Source organism: Carettochelys insculpta, chromosome 24, assembly GCF_033958435.1.
Source record: "Carettochelys insculpta isolate YL-2023 chromosome 24, ASM3395843v1, whole genome shotgun sequence".
Classification (NCBI taxonomy): domain Eukaryota; kingdom Metazoa; phylum Chordata; order Testudines; family Carettochelyidae; genus Carettochelys; species Carettochelys insculpta.
Genome location: NC_134160.1, coordinates 8,541,176 through 8,560,242, shown reverse-complemented (window position 1 = coordinate 8,560,242; position 19,067 = coordinate 8,541,176). Strand labels below are relative to the sequence as shown.

The following is a 19,067-nucleotide window of genomic DNA, read 5'->3' as shown; positions in this document are numbered from 1 at the left end:
GATATAGCCCCAGTGCTGCACTGGATGCCAAGGGCACAGACTTAAAGATCTGTGTCTCTAGCACAACAGTGTCCCGACGCATGATGGGACCTGGTATGTGCAGCCAAATTATTTCTAATAAACTGCAGCTTGGTCGGTTGTGACTCTGCTGTACTTTTTTGCTGCCATGTGACTTTCACTTCCCTTTCCATCATCCAGACGTTTCCCCTTTTTTTTTTTCCTTCCTTGGGAATTTTTCTGTCTTGCCCTTTTTGGAGCTCAGTACATTGCCTCTGCAGCATCACAGGTCCTCATCCACCATGAAGATTTTTGGGAAGGCTATTGCCGTGGGACCACCAGCGCTAGCAATGCTGGAAGTGCAAATACAGACTGGTGATTTTACAGTTGGGTCAGACACACGTGCTGTGGACACAACCAGACCTTGCAAGGTTCTGAATGTCAGTGACCGCCTCAAGCCCAGGGGTAAGCAACCTTTCCAAGGCGGAGTGCTGAAATTTAACCTTTTGACTTCCTGTGTATGGTCCAAGTGCCAGTGCTGCTTTATACAGTCACTAATAGTCCTGCTTACAACAGCTTCATTAATAAATAAATGAAGAGGCAGAGCTTTACCATTTAGATGGTGGTTGGTAGCATTAGCTGGTCTTTTGTTAATCCATGGGTGGCCTGGCTTTGAGCAAGCTCCTGGCTGCCTGGGGGAGGAGGGGCGGGGCTGAGCTCCCACCTCATGTGCCAATGCAAATCGGCTTGCCCGCAACTCTTGGCGCCCATGCCGGGGGTTGCTGACTTCTGCTCTAGCACTAGGATGCTAAAAAGGGACTGTATTGGTGGGGGATTTGACACAATCTTGACTGCCTCCGGCATGAATCATAATCGGATTTGTGATAGTCAGACATAGCATAGCGGGGACTTAAAGGGTTCTGGACTTACAGCAGTGTACCCGAGCAAGCAGCCCGGCACAACATATCCATATGCATTTGGTATTAGAATGCAGCATTATTTATGTTCCACCCTTGAGGCGAATGGCATCTCCACTGAGTAATGCAAATTACCATGTTTACATGGGGTCCTGTTCAGTGATGTGCAAGCTAGGTTAGTGAGCAGTGTGCTGGAGTGGGGAGAGTGGATGTGTGTGAGACAAGCAGAGCAGCTCCCAGCGGCTAAGGATGACCCTGGGGCTATAACCTAGGCTGGCAGGTAACACCTCTGCCCTGAGCAAAGAGCAGGGAGGAGCCAAGCTGGGTTTAATTCTGGGCACGGCAGTTAGAAGCTGGAGGGGAAAGGGAGCTGGAAGGCAGCCAGCCTGGCGAAGGGGGAAGCTACACCCCAGAGGGGCACCCCTCGGGCTCCTCTCCCTAGGACGGGTTGGAATAACTGTCTCTGACTGCTGCACTGACGCTTCTGTAAAAAACTGGGCCTCTGTCGCCTAATAAACCTCCTGTTCTACCTGCTCAGGAAAAGTCACTCCTGCCTGCAGACGGGGTGCAGTGCATGGGGACCCCAAAACCCCATCACAAGCAGGCTGCATGGGTGGCCCTCCTTCAGCTCCATCGCTGCAGGATTGTCGTAACCAGGATGACCTCCCAGGATAGGGTAGCTGTGCTAACGGTGCTTATGTAACTACAATTTGCGGGGTGTGCCGATTGGATGCAGAGGGAACATGTGGCTCTTGCAGTCAATGTGGTGCGCAATCAACACACACCTTGCTTCATATCCCCAAGCTTTACGGGTGTGTCACTGTAGGAATACCAGCTGGAAAAACCCCACATGGATGGAAACCAGCAGAATCTGACAACCCTGCCATGGACGAGGGCAAACGTAACATCTTATGAGCTACACAGAACTTTAATGAGCTGCACGTGGCCCTGAGGACACTGGTTGCCTTCCATTGGTCCAGTTCATGACTTTATGAGCCAGCTAAGTTTCACTTGCATCCATAGGGAAGATACCCATTGATTTCAGTGAGCTTTGGATCAGGCCCTAAATTCCCATTGTCATTAGCAACCCTTAAGACCATAAGAATGGCCATATTGGGTCAGATCAAAGGTCCATCTAGCCTAGTGTCCTGTCTTCTGCCAGTGGCCAACGCCAGATACCCCAGAGGGAGTGAACAGAACAGGTAACGACTGAATGATCCCTCTCCTGTCCTCCACTTGCAGCCTCTGACAAACAGAGGTTAGGGACACCATTCACACTCCTCCTAATAAGAATTGGTGGACCTATCCTCCATGAACTTATCTAGTTCTTTTTGAACTCTGATAAAGTCCTGGCCTTCACAATGTTCTCAGGTGAGGAGTTCCACAGGTTGGCTGTGTGTTCCATGAAGAAAACCTTCCTTTTTTCTTTTAAACTTTCTACCTGTTCATTTGGTGCCCCCTAATTCTTATGTTATGGGAACAAGCAAATAACTTTTCCTTATTCACTTCTCCATACCTGTCGCGAGTTTCTAACCGTTATGATTTTTTTAAATCCTTTTTTACTTTCAAAGGGACTGTGCTGTCTTTAGGTGCTTGTGACCCTTCCAAACACATCATTCATTTTCTCTTCCTAAGCACATTCCTAGAAGAAAGTCGGGATTTCATTCTTTCGTTATTTGATTGGCTTTACCCTTGTGCTCACTTGGTTCAATCAAGCATAAAGCTCTAACTGGTCTTTGAATATTTATGACTAGTTTTTATCTCATGCCATGCATAGGAAACATACTTGATTCCTTTCCGAAAAGTTTTTTTCAAGTGCAAAAATGTTACGAACATATGGCTTTTATTGCAGGCAGGAACGGGTAACAGCATTCCACATGTAACCACATTAAATGGAACAGTAATAGGCATGTGCGTAAGGGCAAAAGCTGCCTTGTTTCCTATTTGCAATTGAACTCTGAAATTAATTAAGAACTAAAAAGGGACTGACAGTCATTAGGGTCTTTTTAAAAAGAGGGGAAGTCGCAGATGGGACCCACACTCAAAACCCTCAACGGCACTGTCAGTTGCACTGAAAATGTGACCACTGGGCGTAACCTTAAGTGGTAGGGAGTGAGATGGGAAGGTATCTGTGATAATGAGGGTCGAAGTGACTTAAAAGTACAATGCCCAAGTAGTGGAAGTTGGGCTTCTAAAGTCACTTAGAGGCTTTTGCAAATCCCGCCAAAACAATCATCTCTTTCGACTGGGCTTCTGACAGTCTTAACCGATTATTCTAAGGCAAAAGGCAGAGTGCTTAGACATGCGGCTGGTGTGACAAAAGTAGTCTGTGCTCAGTTCAGTTCTCTGCACCCAACTGCTGTTTACACACCAGCTGACTTCTGGAGTTACTCCTGATTTATACCAGTGTCAGGCCTGGTGGTGGGGGTAATCTTGGGGGAGGGGGGGTGCAGTGAGGTTCTGATCCATCATCAGTGGAGCTCTTGGACACTACCACAATGCAAATAGTAACAGCAGGCCTGAGGAGAGGGGCGGGAGGGGCAAAGGGACAGCTGCCCCAAGGCCTGGCGATTCAAAAGGGCCCAGAACGCCTGACTGCCATCACCATTGCTGCAGGCTGGCAGCAGCCAGAGCCCTGGGCCATTTAAATCACCAGTGTGCTCTGGGCAGCTAAGGGCTGCCTGTGAGGAGGGGCTACGGTGTGGCACATTCCGGGCCCCTGTTGAGGGCTGGCTGCCCAAGGCACTACCCCTCTGGGGAGTGTGGAGCCAGGTCCCCCTCCCTTCTCTCCCAGGGCGCCAGAAGTCTGTCAGCCGCCCGATTTAACGGTATCCGATCATTCTAAGGTGCAGATGCTCTGGGGTTATAAAATGTCACAGTCTGTTCCCCATGGGGCCCAGCCTCTGCTGTTTGATTTATCAGTGAAGGGCACGTCCCTTTCCCTGCAAGCTGCTCTCAGATCCCGTCCCTTCAGTGCAAAACAGATCCAGACACCGGAATGGCTCTGCTGAGATGTTTGCTCCTGAGAGCTTTGGGATGCAGTTGCCAATGAATTTTTAATAAAAAGCTTCCTACAGACCATGCGTTGACTTCCTTGATGTTAAAGCGAATGGATCTGCAACTAAATACCAGCTCAATTGAATTAAAAACTACAGAGTATATTGTAAGTGAAGTAATCCCAGCAAGCTGTGATTTAAGGACTTGCTGGCCTCTCTGACAAAGGAACAGAAGCTATTAAGTATTTTAGAAGAGGTACATGCAAATCCTACAGCTTATTCACTATTAACCTTTTCTAAAGTGTGGGGGCTTTCCTACCAAGCGGGAAAGCTATTAAGAGCTCTGAACCCTGTTGCCCACCAGTCCATACTTACTGATTTGCAAAGGAATAAAGACAATGCTCAAAGGAGAGCTAAGATCAGAGACACCGCTAGGCCTGTGATTGGTCAGGGGCTGTAGCTCCAGTCTTGTCAATTCCACCAAAGCCTTGGCAAAGAGAGCTGGGAAAAGTCACTTTTCCCTTGCAAAGGGAAGGGCCGGGCTGAGTTTGTGGACGAGGCGTAGACATCTCACCACTGTGCAACACGCATGGGGCCTGGTTATGTTCTCCCTTCCAGAGGTATACATTGGGAATAACAGCACTGAAATGAACGAGGCTGTGCTATTGTGAGTGAAAAGGGAATCAAGCATGTAAGCGTCTTCTGGTGCAGTGGGTCTGACATGCCAGGTGTGTGCTCTGGTTTGGCAGGTTGCTTTGCAGCCCGTTGGCAAAAGGAGCCAGCAAGCTCCCATAAATTGTGCATTGTGTGTTGCTGGGTGAGTACCCAGATCCACTGGGCCTGATCCTCCACTGCTTTGCACTTTGTCATTCAGACCTGGGTGTAAAAGGATCCCCAGTCAGAACCAGAGCATTTGACACCTCCGGTGCACTCACTTGGCATGGCTGCAAATCAAGTTGTTAGGTGCAAGGCAATGTTGAAGTAGCCTCCCAGGACCCAAGTCTGTCCTCTGTTACACAAGTATAACTCAAATGTCCCCCGTGCAGAACTGAGTCCATAGGGAAAAGATCAAAAACCCTTGATCTGAAATAGCTTGACTCTGGTGCCTTTTTAGGCAGGCTGCAAAGGTCCTCTTTTGGCCCTGGCAGTGGAAAACAAGGGGGCTGAGGGGCAGCAGACCAGAGTGGGGAGTTATTGGAAGGGGAGGAGGGTTTGAGTGTTGTAAGCTGTCTGTCTCGCTAGCACTAGGTTATGGTACATTACCCACCGGGCGAGTTTGCAATATGTTTACCAGGTGCATTAGGAACACCAAGAATAGAGTTGAGGGCCCTTTTTGGTATTTGCATCAATGAAGTACCAACACACTTCCAATGAAAACCCTGTTATTGTTTATTATTTGTAAGGTAGCAGCACTCAGAGGCTCAGTCATGGACCAGGACCCCGCCTTGGGAGAGGTGTTGAACAAAGGCAGAATAGAGAGTTTCTGGTCTAAACATTCTTCACACACCATTTATGAATATAGATGGAACGACATTGCCCTATAGCCGACAGACACAACACCCATTTTCTTCTATGGTACCTCAGTCCAGGATCACTTAGTCCAAACATAGGAATCTGGAGGCTGTTTTCAAGATGCTTCTCTTTCACTTCACAGACTTCCCTTTAACCTCTTCCCAGAAGCCACCTTGTCTGTCCCCTTGCTCTCTGAGCTTCTACTTAACTTCACATGTGCCCAGAAAACTTGACCAACAGCTGGGTTCATCACACTTTTTACATGTGAATCTTCAATGATATGGTCATTGTTATGTGAAATGTAGCATCTGTAAACAGGAAAACAGAACTTGTTATAACTTGGCTATCGTTTCTGTCATCTGGGGTGGAGCAGTTTGTGTACTTCATTGTCTGGTTTGTTTGTTTTGGCTGTGTGTATGCATGTGTGACACTTTGGGAATAACCACTTAACGGTATTGGTGGGAACATGCCCTTAAAGAAAATAGAAGGGAATGTAAAACAATCAAATAAACCTCAAACATCAGGGTTTTGCTTCTGAATCAGACAATCAGACGCCTTTTAAAATTGTAATTTACAAATTTTGTCTTCTACGGCTGGAAATGCTTTAATAGTCAGAGTTTCAGCACCCAGAATTGAAAACAAATTATAAAAAATGCTAAATCCACCGAAAGTGTTCTGGTCTCTGGAAAAACTAGCCACTAAGTGAGATGCCTAAATGTGAGATGTGCTCTTGCATAGACTCTGATTTTTTTTTCTTTACCTGTGCCATTTACCCAACAAAATCCAATTATCTCTCTGCTGGAGTCCTTAAAGTTTTTCAAATACATCTTTACTCTTAAAGATAAAGCATACTCAACACTGCCTTAATTTTCAAATAGTGATTATTGTGTGAAATCATTGACAAAGGGCAACTCATATTTTTAAATAACTTATTTCACTTGGTTGAGTGAAGTGGGATTTGTGTCTGTATGGTTTTACCTTAGCACTGGGGTCTGTAACCTGTGACTCCAGAGCTACATGTGGCTCTTTAAGGACTTTAACAGCAACGAAGAGTCCTGTGGCACCTTATAGACTAACAGAAAAGTTTTGAGCATGAGCTTTCGTGAGCACAGACTCACTTCATCAGAGTCTCATCTGATGAAGTGAGTCTGTGCTCACGAAAGCTCATGCTCAAAACTTTTCTGTTAGTCTATAAGGTGCCACAGGACCCTTCGTTGCTGTTACAGATCCAGACTAACACAGCTACCCCTCCGATACTTTAAGGACTTTGTGGCTCCTGACACTGTAATTGCAAAACTTAAAAAGAAAAAAAATCCTGATTATTTTCGATAAACGGTGAATGTCTAAAAGCCCAACAATAAACATTTCTTATCTCAATAGCAAACAATACCTGATCTTGAAATGTTGGCTAACTTCCCCTTTTAATATGTGCAGTGCATTGTGGGATATGATACTGTATCTGTCTTTTCAGAACAAAACAGCAGTCATGTAGCACTTTAAAGACTAACAAAATACTGTATTAGGTGATGAGCTTTCGTGGGGCAGACCCACTTCTTCAGAACTGTAGATACTATCTGAAGAAGTGGGTCTGCCCCAGGAAAGTTCATCACCTAATAAATTGTTTTAGTCTTTAAAGTGCTCCAGGACTGCTTTTTTTGTTTTGTGAAGATACCTAGTAACACAGAAGTAGCTGTGTTAGTCTGCATCTGTCTTTTGATCATGTTGCTAATAAGTCTTGGTTTAGAAAAAGAAAAAGAACAAGAAGCATACAGCATTCCTGCTGTAGGGGCAAAACATCTTTTAAGAAAGAAAACTGAAATTAAACATGAAGTAAAATTGGCATCATTAAAATGGGGTTGGATTGGCTTCAAAAAAAAAAAAAAGGAAAATCACAGATGAAAACAGACTTTCAAACTGAACGGTCCCAATCCTTTGCATTTATATCGAGTTCGGCTGGGCTCCCTTTATGTCTGATTTGCAAAGAGAAACTTGCCAGCAACAAAAAGTGCAACCTCGAGGCATTTTTCTCAAAAACGCTCCACTTTTGCCAAATGGTATCCAACCAGAGGTGCCAACGCAGAACAAAGCCATGGAGCTGCTTTGCAGAGCAAAGTGCAGAACTCATTCCCTCATTGGGTGAAATCACCAAGTAACATAATTGTGGCTAGTTTTTGTGGCAACTCGAGATTGTGAAACGAGGAAAGCCACTCGCAGAGGGTGATTATATGAAAGTGATTTATCAGTGTCAGAGCAGCAATATATACACCGATTTAAAAAAAAGGGAATGGTGCAGTATCTAGCATCCTCCAGAGACAGAGCAGGTTTGGGACCGATAGGCAGGAAGACAGTGCAACAAATAGGCCGTGTAAAGGGTGAGGAAACAACACGTAAAACGTTTGAACATCCCTCCGGTGCTGATGACCTTGGCAGGCTCTAACCCAGTACCCAGGCGGTCGTGATCTTCGCCCCAGCGCTGGAGAAGCTTTCAACAGGCCGCTGCTTCTCCACCGCGCGTCCTCCAGGGTCAGGGCCAAACAGAGCTGGCTTGGCCCGGGGCCCCCCTCCGGCGGCGGGAGCTCCGGAGCTGGCCGGGAGCCGGGGGGTGGGGAGGCGAGGGCGCAGCAGCGGTGCACGCAATAGAAAATCGCTCGTGCGCCGATCCGTGCGCGCGCGCGCGGGCAAGGGGCCGCTCAGAGGCGGGGCGAAAGCGCCCACTAGCGGCGGAGTCGAGTCATTTCACTTCCTCCGCTTTCCAGCTCGGGCGTGGGCAAGCCGTCCCCACCGCCCGGCTTCCCACGGGACAGGCGTGGATGGGGATGGAGGGGGGGGGACCATCCCCCAAGGCCCGGCCCCTTTCCCGCCCTCCCAAGCACCCCTTCAGTGGGGTCGTGGAGGAACTCGGCTTCCATGGCAGCTCGCCCTTCTAAAATTTCCCCCGAAGAAGTAGACCACTTGGGTCATCTTCTAGCCCCCAGTGCAGGAACCTGCCCTGCTTTCGGGTTTCCTGAGTATGGGCAGACGGGGGAGCTTTCTGGGGATGGACCAGCTTCGTGCCGATCTCTGCTGTGGGTGCGCGGGGGATCAGGAACGATCCCGAGGCAGCTCAGCCTTTCCCCTGCAAAGGGGGAGTGTCTCAGGGTGTATTATTAGTGCATCAGACACCCACCGCAATTAAAATACCAGCTGCGAGACAAGCGCAACTGTTATTCTGGCTTTCTCCCGTTGCGCTTTCATCCAGCCGCCCGAGCCCCGCTTCCCCCTGCCACCCTCGCCAGTTCGTTTTCCGTTGTTGTGTTTCAAGCTGGTGCAGTTTGAGGTTTCTTCTCCTTGTACGTTCACGGCAGAGAAATCCAAACACGCGCGCACCGGCAAACAGCAAGCCTCTTCCAGCGCCAGCGCGCCTCGAGCTGTTTAAAGATTCCGCGCTGCACCGGTCTGGGTAGGAATCCCACGGTCAGAGATAATTGGTTATTTCAAAGCCATAAATCGGCTTGGAACGCGCGCGGCGGCAAAATGATGAAATTGATGAAATTGACATTTTGTGTGTGTGTGTAACAAACATTGCGAGGCTGCCTTGTTCCTTAGTCAATTTTTAAAATGAGACTTCGGCATTAAAGGATCAAAGTAAACAACAGCATAAAATAATAGCGGTAGGAGGCGCCCGGGGTTGGCCAGAAAGTGGAGGGATTTTGGAAGACAAAAGCTCCCAGTTTGAGTTCAGTGGGTCAGTACCGCCTGACCTCCTCTCACTATCTACAGCCTCCAAAGAAATTTCTCCGAAGAAATTCTTAGCTCATTTGTTATGGTTTTAAGATAGTCCAACGAAGACTTTATCCAGCCCAGAATCAAAACAGCGTCTGAGCTGGTGTAGACGGAGAGGCTTACTCGGGAGAGAAAACCGAGAGGAAATAAATAAAATGGGGATAGAGAAAACATGGGGTAAAGAAAAAATAAAGGGATCTCTAAACCGGTCCAACGAAGAGGTGGCAGGAAAGCTATCGATTCACCTCCCCGCACGTGATGGTGCAGAAAAAGTAACGTCCTTTTAGAAATGTCAGCGGTTAAAGTGTGTGTGGCGGGAAACGGTGCCTTCATTTCCATTAGGCGCGCTGGTAAGATGTGGGTTCCAAACGTGGGGAAAGCGCGATTGGATTGTATAGGCTATTCTGCGGTGCGTTTCGTTGTAGCGGTTTGGTACTTTATTAGACAGACGAGTCATCTGCGAGAAGAAAAAACGACGCAAACATGAAACAAAACCTACAAACGGATCGACCGAATTTTAATCTCGTCGAGTCGGTACAATTTTGCCCCCTACAGATTTTCTTGTTAAAATCCCCCTTTGAAAACCTATATCCCCCGGTTTTAAATCTCAACCAATGCGTGGGGAAGGATCCGGACTGGTTTAAGAGCTGCTAAAAGAGACGTTTGTTTAACAAGCCGGGGTAGAGGAGTTTGCTCTGGAACGATCGGCAGTTCTGCCTGTTCCTGGGTCAATTTCAGTTTGGGAGAGAAAGGTAGCGGAGAAGTCGGTTCATAAACAGAGGGGGAAAAAAAGAAAAGTCCCCGAGCCCCTCTGCGCAATGCGCTCTTAGGTTAAGATGTCAGTTTCCGTTTGAAAATACATTTCACACTGGGGATCGCTAGCAGGACTGGGCCCGCTCTTAGACTAGCACTGCGGATTGCAGGCTGTGTTCTTTGGTGGTTGGTTGGCAATTAGTAAATAACCCCTCGAGCTTTTTCTCAAACCCCTGAAAAAAAAAAAAAATCTCCCAGCAGCTCTGCCGGTCTCTGCCCTTTCCTGAGCGCTTTGCATGGCTCTGAAGTTTCCTGCAGCAGCTTCGGGTAGGTTCAGCGGTTCGTGGCAGCCAAGGGCTGCGCTGCCCAGCGGCCGAGCGGGCAGGGGAGCGTTCAAGCAGGAAGCCAGAGGCCAATCCCTCGCAGGTGGAGAGCCGCGGGTCTCATCGGCGTGGGAAAGTTTGGGCAGGATCTTAGGGATCGCCGCCTGTTTCTGGCGTCCCGCTTGGCCCTTCGGCCCGGTGCTCCCGCGGTAGGTGACCCGATACAGCAAAGTTTTAATGGGCTCCGGCCACTTAATGAGGCCCCACTGAATGGAGCGCTCTGTCGATGGGTATTTTGATCTGCCGCAGCTCCGCTAGGTGCGTCCTCCCGACGCGCCGACTCGGGGGGCGTGGCTGCCGGCAGAGCTCCCGCCCCCCCCTCCTCTTCGCTCCGCCCCTTCCCCCTGGCTTCCCTCGCTTGGCCGAGCAACGTGTGCAAACGGGAGGGGAAGGGTGGGGTGGGGGTTCCCAGCCCTCCTTCTCCATTGGCGCTCCGGCCCGTCAGTCACCGAACAACTCCTCCTCCCCCCGGCTGCGGGGAGTAAATAGGGTATGTCAGCCTGTGCCTGTGGACACTGGGCTGGTTTCGGAGCTCGGAAGCGGGGGCGCCCCGTCTGCCATTAGCAAACCCGCCAGCAGCGTGGGGGCGGAGGGGGGGGGGCAGCAGCCAAGCTTGGGGGAGGGGGGGGGTCCACGCACGATTCCTGATTGGAGGACGGTGGAGCTGTTCTTGGGACTTGCTTGGCAGCCCGCCTGGGGGGGGGGTGACAGGGGCGCTTCTCCGCCCAGCCTAGCGGGGGACCTCGGGGGCGCCTCCACCCAGCGCGGCGCACAGCTGCGCCTTTGGGGCAGACGTTTGGCTGGAGGAAAGGCCCGGCGACCGCCCGGCTCAAGCGGCCCCGCTTGGCAGCGACTCTCCCGGCACCGGAGAGGAAGGAAAACCCCCAAGACGGAGCCGGGGCTCCGGCCAGCCCGCTCCTCGCCCAGCGCACGGAGACCTGCCCGTGCCCAAGGAGCCGTGCGTGTGGGCGCGCCAGGAGCGCTTCTCCGCCGGGGCGCCCCGCAGCACCGCAGCGATCCGGCCAAGAGGGGGCCAGCCGCGGCGGGCGGGGAGGCAGGAGAGAACCCCGGGGCTCGCACACCGAGCTCGCCTGTCTCCAAGCTCGGGCCAAGTGACCGGGGAGCGCGCCGGAGCCAGGGTGACCCTCCGGATTTGGGCTCCCCTTCCGCCTTCGGCCCGAGGAGGCGGCGCAGGGCTGGGACCCTGGACCCCGGCAGCTGCGGAGGCGCCTCGCCCCCCGCGGCTCCCTCTGCTCCCGCTCTCCATAAAGCGCTGCCCGCAGAAGCCGAGCGGGACCCGGCCAGCCCCAGCGGAGCCGTGCGCCTCTGCGCAGCTGCCCCGTGCGCGCCCCGGCCCGCCAGCCCCTCGCACCCGCACCCCTCGCCGGCTCTCTAACGCCCGCTGTTGTGATGCGTATTCCCGTAGACCCGAGCACCAGCAGGCGCTTCACACCTCCCTCCACGGCCTTCCCCTGCGGTAAGATGGGAGAGAACAGCGGGGCGCTCAGCGCGCCCGCCCCGGGCTCCCGCAGCCGGCCCGAGGGGCGCTCGGTGGTGGACGTCCTGGCGGACCACGCGGGCGAGCTGGTGCGGACGGACAGCCCCAACTTCTTGTGCTCGGTGCTGCCTTCTCACTGGAGGTGCAACAAGACCTTGCCCGTGGCCTTCAAGGTAAGCTGGGGCGGCGGCGGTTCCCAGGGGCAGCCAGAGGGGGCTTCTTCCAGAGAGGGGTCGCAGCCCCGCCGGATCGCCCGCTGCAATGGCCGGGGTGGGAGAGAGGGCGAAATAGACGCTGGGGAAACTCACCCACGGAAAATACCCGGCAATTTACTCCCTATCGCCCTGCAAACCCTGCCCCCTCCTCCAAGCGCGCCTCGACTCTGCCTGTACTTCCAAGGGGCGCATTTATGATGGATCTGCGGTGAGAACCTCCAGGGCGGTTGGGACTCTCGGGGAACTTTGCAATTGAATTAAAGGCGAAGCTAATTAGCTAATGGGGCGGGAGGGGAAAACAAACTGCAAAGAACTGGGCGTTCATTCAAGGCCGCTTCTTTTCTCCCCCCTGTTGCTTCGCTGGGGCTTGTGGCCCAGCGCTAAGACGGCGGAGCGGTTGGCCCCTGTGGGATAGAAATTGACCAGGTTTTCTGGCTGGGGACCGATAGCCCGCACCGGGGGAGGGAAGTTCTACGGGGAAGAACGAGAACAGACATAAGTACCCACAGAGCGAGGAGACCTTTCAGCGCAGCTCCAATCAGACCACAGCGGCCGGCCGGGGAAATCCTTTTCATGCTCGGTCCTTAAGACAAAAGCGAAAATAGATCCGCGCCGGAAAGCGAGTGGAACGCAGATCCACGAGGGATTTCTGGAGTTTCTCTCCGGGTTCCTAGAGCGGGTGGGAGGGTTTTAAAAACCGATCTGGGGGGGGGGGGGAATAAACCAAATCAGTTCAGGCTGGAGTTAATAAAGAAAGACGAAAAGCTGTCAGAGGCCCGTTTTACAGCGATTGGAGGCTGGCCAAGGGGACCCAGAAAAATGATTTTTGTGGGTGACGCGTGTCACTATAGCAGGCCTCGCAGGAATCAATTACCCGTGGGAATTAGGGAGCTCTGTATTTGATCGAAATGTAGGGAAAAGGGAGCCCATAGAAACGCGATGACAAGAAATTGACAACCAAACCGGACAAAATCCAAACTGCGTTGTGCTTGGGAGCGGGGGAGGGTGATATTTAAAAAGTCGAATTTAATGTCCCTTACTGAAAGGATCCACGTACAAAAAATAGACCGAGCAATAAGGGGGAAAAAAGGGACTTGAGAACATGGGTGTAGATGGGGTTTTAAGAGCCAAAAAGTTCAGAAAAATAAGCATGGAGAAAAGATCGAAGTCAGAAGATACATTTCAAGAAGGAAGTGTCAATGTAACTTTTCAATGTTGTTATTATCAATAATAGTAATCATAAGAAATAATATAACTTTTCCTGGTAAATCAAGAAAAAACCTGGAAAAGGAAATAAAGCCGCGCTGAAATCCGACCATTTTAAATAATGTGACCATCTAACCGAGATCTAACGATTAATGTAGAAAGTCGATGGGAAAATATGACTTCCTTTAGTTCTGGCAGTGTGAGTTCTCCAGAATTCTGAAGCTTCACAGATCTATATCCCACTCCCGCTGTACAACTGAAGTCAAGGAGTTACTCACGCCGGAGAGCAAAAATGGGCCCCTTTGGTTGGATGTTTTCAGAACGTCTCAGCCCCTAAATGAAACGGCTTTTAAAAATCTTCAACACCAGCGGTTGGTTTGAATCCTTTTACAAATAGGTATTTATGCAAACTAGTTCGGGGCAGAAAAACTCCCTCTGACAATCATTTTAAAACGAATAAATCCCTGCTCGAGTGTATTTTATAGGGCTGAAGAGGGTAGGCTTCCATGGCGTGTTTACATCCTCCTGGCTATCTTAAAGAATGAAATCCTGACTACATTTGGAATGATTCTGGAGAATATCTTAAAATCATGTGGCTGTGGGCTGTATAATAGGCAGCTTAGTTTCTGAAGGGGAAGTGAAAGGTGAAATCCTGGAGTGGCAACATGCAATGAAATTCTTGACATGTTGTTGTTCTCTCACATATTTTTATTGTGTTATCAGCGATCATTGCAGGTGGATTATATAGAAATACATTTCTTATGGGAGAAAACCTGCTGTCATCATTCAGGCAAAATTAACTGAAAATTATTAAAATTTTAACGACATTTTGACAGTGTTTTTTTTTTTAAAGGAACAACAGTAAATCCTCCTGTTCAGAAAACAAGGGAATCTTTCATCTATCAGGATGTAATTTGCAGCTTTATTTGATGAAAGGAACTTGAAATCTTCTGAATTTTCTTAAGAATATATTTATATATCTGTTTTAAATTTTTAGAAAAATTCAGTGCTGTTTTCTACTTAGAATGACAATTCCTCATGTCTGGCTGCAGAATACAGTAATGAGCCTACTTTGATCAGCTTAATAATTATTATTACTCATAATAAATTGTATAAAATAACTTTATTGTACTGATCTCTAGGTGGTAGCCCTGGGAGATGTACCTGACGGGACCGTAGTAACAGTCATGGCTGGAAATGATGAAAATTGTTCTGCGGAGCTCAGAAATGCCTCAGCTGTGATGAAAAATCAAGTGGCAAGGTTTAATGACCTCCGATTTGTTGGGCGAAGTGGCAGAGGTAGGTAACTGTACAATGTTTTAATTTCAAAGCAACTGCAAATCAGCATGGTGGTGTCTTTGAAGCTGTGAAACGGCCTTTTTAAAGTGTGGGGAGGCCGGGAGGTAATTTATAATGGGGTGTGATTTCATGACTGACACCTCAATCCCCAGTTTATGAAATGAGCAATTCAAGACCAAATCATGTTCCCAGTGAAGTCAACGGAGGTTCCGCCACTGCTTTCAATGGAATCAGAATCGGGCCCATTGAGTTGTTGTTAGGGTCAGTAAAAGCTGGCTTATACTATTTTGCATGACTGCGTTTGGGCTTTGCCTGCATTTATACAGAAAAGTAATAAGCCAAGAAGGAATGTACCCTTTTTTTTCTTAACATAAAAGCTGTTGATTATTGTAACTAAAATTTGTTCTCTTTTGAGTTTCACCCTTTCACACACAAAATGCATAAATAGACACACATCCATTTTTTCAGACCTGTGGCAAATCCCATTAAAATCTGTGAAAAAGTTCCCATTGAATTGTCTATAAAAAGATACCAACATAAAGGGTCGAATGTCTCTTCAGTGCTCCTTTAAATACAGTCCCTTATACTGAATCTATTCCAGATTTATAAGAAGGGCACTAAATATTTTCAGTGACTGGATATTGTCAGTGCTTGTAGATGGAGAGTTTGAAGCATGACTAATACTATTTCCATACCTTTCTCTCACACCTAAAAGACAAAGAAGTTATTAGTCAAATATAGTGTTGAGTACCATAATCAATTTATAATCCTTCCAGGTCAAATGCTACACTTATTAGGAGATGAGTGAAACAAAAATATATTTGGAACTTCGGCGTGAGAAGAAATTCCAGAATGCAATTCTAAATTTTAGTGTCTTATTCTAAAGTTGCAAAACTAATCTAATTTGGTAAATGCAAAATTAAATAGTTCTAGGGCACTAAAGTAAAATAAGTTCAGATTAGAAATAGGCCGGGGCGCTGGAACAATGTGGGGGGAGAGAGCGGGGGTGGGGTTGCTCTGATCCCTGGAATCAAGCTGTAAATGCTGTATACATAGGGAATCACTTCAAGTTAGGTGCTGAAGCTCCCCCAAGCCTCTAGCTCCAGCACCTGTAGGAAACAGGGCACAACTTTTTAACTCCCAGGGTGAGCAAACTACCAAAGAAGGTGTTCTTCAGATCAAGTCTGTGGAAAAGATATACTTGAGTCTTAATGCAGGTCTATCTGGATGAAACTCAATGGCCTGTGATATAAGAGGTCAAACGAGATGATCTAATGATCCCTTCTGTTCTTAAAAAACAGCAACACTATAATTTAACCTTTAAAACAAATCATTATGCAGCAGACTTATAAGCCACGCTTTTAAAAAAAACCCGTCAATTAAATGACATAGTGCTGTATCACTGACTACAATTTAAAGTGAATCCCCTTAACTATACTGCAGTCCAGACAACTTTTGAAGGCAAATAGTTTATCTCTTACCATCATGCATTATTCCTTACAGCCCTGTTTGACACAGAAGTTTAAAATTTCATCACCAGTAAGCACTACAGATTCAAGCAGTTAGTTCTTCTCCAAAAAGCTAAACCCCATATTTTAATGGCTGTTTGGCAGTGTTTCCTGTAACTTTTCAAATGTATACATACAAATGTCAAAGATACTTTGACTTCTCGGCATTAATTAAAACCAGTGATGTTAAAAATTATTTGCATGTAATAACTGTTTACTTGTTACTCTTTATGAAACTTGAATAGTTTACATTCTTTCAGACATTTCCTTTTTCCTGTTGGCTCCTTTTCCAAGTTGCAGATTTTCTTTAAAACTCTCCACTTAACTGGTTACAGGTTGATGGACGGAAAATGTTTTTCTTTTATGAATTAAGCTTTCATTTCTGTAGTCAATTATTTTCTAAGTCTCTCTCTCTCTCTCCTTTTTTCATCTTTCTTACACAAATTTTCAGTCCAAATGAGTTAAATGATGAAGTCTATGTAACTTGAAGATTTTAAATTAAGATTGGAGGACTTCAGTAACTCAGCCAGCGGCTGGGGCCTATTGCAGGAGTGTGTGGTAGAGGCTCTGTGGCCTGGGATTTGCAGATCTGAGTAGGTGATCATGATAGTCCTTCTGGCTCTATGAGTCTAGCCCAATCTCAGTCTGATTTTGAATTTCATATTAATTCTTCTCCCCTGGTTTCCATGTTCATGCTCTGAAACAACAGGAGTTTACTGTCGCTTGAAAATAGCTAGGTGTACAGTCTCCATCCTAAACCATGGACCTGAGCGAAGCCCATGAAAATCAGTAGAGATGTCATTGACTTCAGTGGGCTTTGGATCAGGCCACCTGTGCACAGGAGACATAGGCGCATATGTCAAGACTGGACCCTAACCTGTTCGTCTTGTGCTGGGCAATGGGAAAAATCTTGCTTTCCTTGAGGAGTAAGGAAGTCCATAGGAGTTTAGGGAGGATAGAAGCAAGAATGTGTAACCCACATTCCTTCTAGGTGTGGTGACGTGTCTCATTTAGTGGCACTGAGACCACTTCTGGAGGGAACAATGAGTGCTTCGCAGCCAGCTAGCTTTTGGCTAAGCTCCAGTGATTCCAGGTTTGGTTCCCTCCATAGATGACTGGGGTCTGTCAGACTTCCAAACGCACAACCTAGGCCCAATTCTTCTCTCTCCGATCTAAAATAACTCCACTGACGTCAGTGGTGTTATGTGGAATCTGCACTGGAGGGTGTGTCTGATTTCTAATTCTGCTCTACCTCATTTATTGATGTGGCATGTGAAAGTACCTAAGCACATGCTTCTGTTAAGCATGTGCTTAAAATTAAGCATCAGGATTAAGCCCTTTCCCGAGTGGTGGGGCTGAAAGAAAAATTTGGCCAAATATCTTTAAAAAAATTAATGATAGAAATTATTTCTGTCAGATTTCTGCTTTCTCTGTTGCACTTTGCTTCCTCCCGTTTGAGCTTTTAAATCTCTAAAGCTGGGCCTACGCTACAAAGTTCTGTCTACAGAAATCACTGTCAACAGAGTTTTGCCTTCAGAACCTGTCTACGGAACACGTCCACACCTAACAGGGGCTCCCCCTGTTGACACGCTCTGTCACGAGAGAGCGGCCAGACTGCCCAGCCTTCTGTCGACAGAACAGCCAGCCAGAAGCTCTGCAAACAGGGCTTCCAGGTGAATTGGAAGCCCTCTCTGTCGGCACACGACCCCCCCAGAGCAGCTACACTATTTTTCTGTCTACAGAGATGCTATGCCTCAAACTTTCAAGGCAGAACTCTGCCAGGAAAAAAGTGGTTTTGTTGACAGATTCTGTACAGAACACATCTCTAGTGTGGATGTTCCCTAGTTTTGTTGACAGAAGGCCTCTTTGTAGTGTAGACACAGCTCAACAGAAATCTGGAGTTACTCCAAAGTAGTTGCCAGCAGAATCCAGGCCTCTGATACTTATGTTTACATATCAGCTATGAGAGAAATGCATAACTTGTTTGTGTAAAACCTGATTAAATAGCATCTACTTCAAGATATCATAGAATACTAGGACTGGAAGGGACCTCGAGAGGCCATTGAGTCCAGCCCCCTGCCCCAATGACAGGACCAAGTACTGTCTAAACCATCCCTGAGAGACATCTATCTAACCTGTTCTTAAATATCTCCAGCGATAGAGATTCCACAACCTCCCCTGGAAATTTATTCCACTGTTTGACCACCCTGACAATAATCATCATCATCATCATAATATGTGTTAAAGTATTATTATTTGGAAAGTAACACCCCTAGGCACCAGTTGAGATCAGGGCCCTTTATGCTATGAATTACAAATACATTTAGTAAGAAAACATCCCTGTCTCAGAGTTTACAATAATAGATGAAATAAAACAAAGACTGAGGGAAAAGAAGTTTTCTCACCCCCATTTTACAGGTGGAGAACAAAGGTACAAAGAGACTGAATGACTCTCACAAAGACCTATTGAACACTATTTTACTGTAGAGTAGCCCCATTGAAATCAGTGGAATGCCTTTTGGAGTAAGATATTGTTCTGTGTAAAGGTGATTGGAATCTGGCCTGTAATTAGCAATTTGCCCACAGTCGGAAGAGTGAGACTTAACTTGAGGCTTTCTGATGCAGTCAGACTGCCTAGACGACTGATATTGTGCATCATGGTGTATCTGGGGAGGGATCCGGGTTGAAATTATTCATCTTGTACTTGTTCTAGTTGGCCACCATTGAAGGCTGGGAATGAGAGCTCTGGTGCTGAGTAATAATAACAACAACTTGTGCTATATAATACAGCTCATCTGAGACTCTCCCAAATGCTTTAGAAACACTGAGCATCACAGATTGCTCTCCAATGAGTACAGGTTGCCACCTGTGAGGCAGGAACGTGTTCTGGTGAACCCCATCTTACAGAGGGTGAAACTGAAATTCAGAGACGTCAAGTAAATTGTGGAAAAATACGCAAAGCTGTGAGAAGAACCCAGGGCTTAAATCTCCCAACTATCCTGGTAATGCATTAGGAGAGAC

The 19,067-nt window shown here is 47.7% G+C and overlaps 1 protein-coding gene across 1 annotated transcript in view; it reads left to right on the top strand.

The window, feature by feature from the left end:
- Positions 1–19,067, top strand: part of RUNX3 (RUNX family transcription factor 3) — a 129,952-nt gene that overhangs the window by 54,910 nt on the left and 55,975 nt on the right. Inside the window, exons 3-4 of the mRNA XM_074976257.1 lie at positions 11,747–11,991; positions 14,382–14,538. Of these exons, the coding sequence (XP_074832358.1) occupies positions 11,747–11,991; positions 14,382–14,538 (402 nt within the window). The remainder of the gene's footprint in view (positions 1–11,746; positions 11,992–14,381; positions 14,539–19,067) is intronic.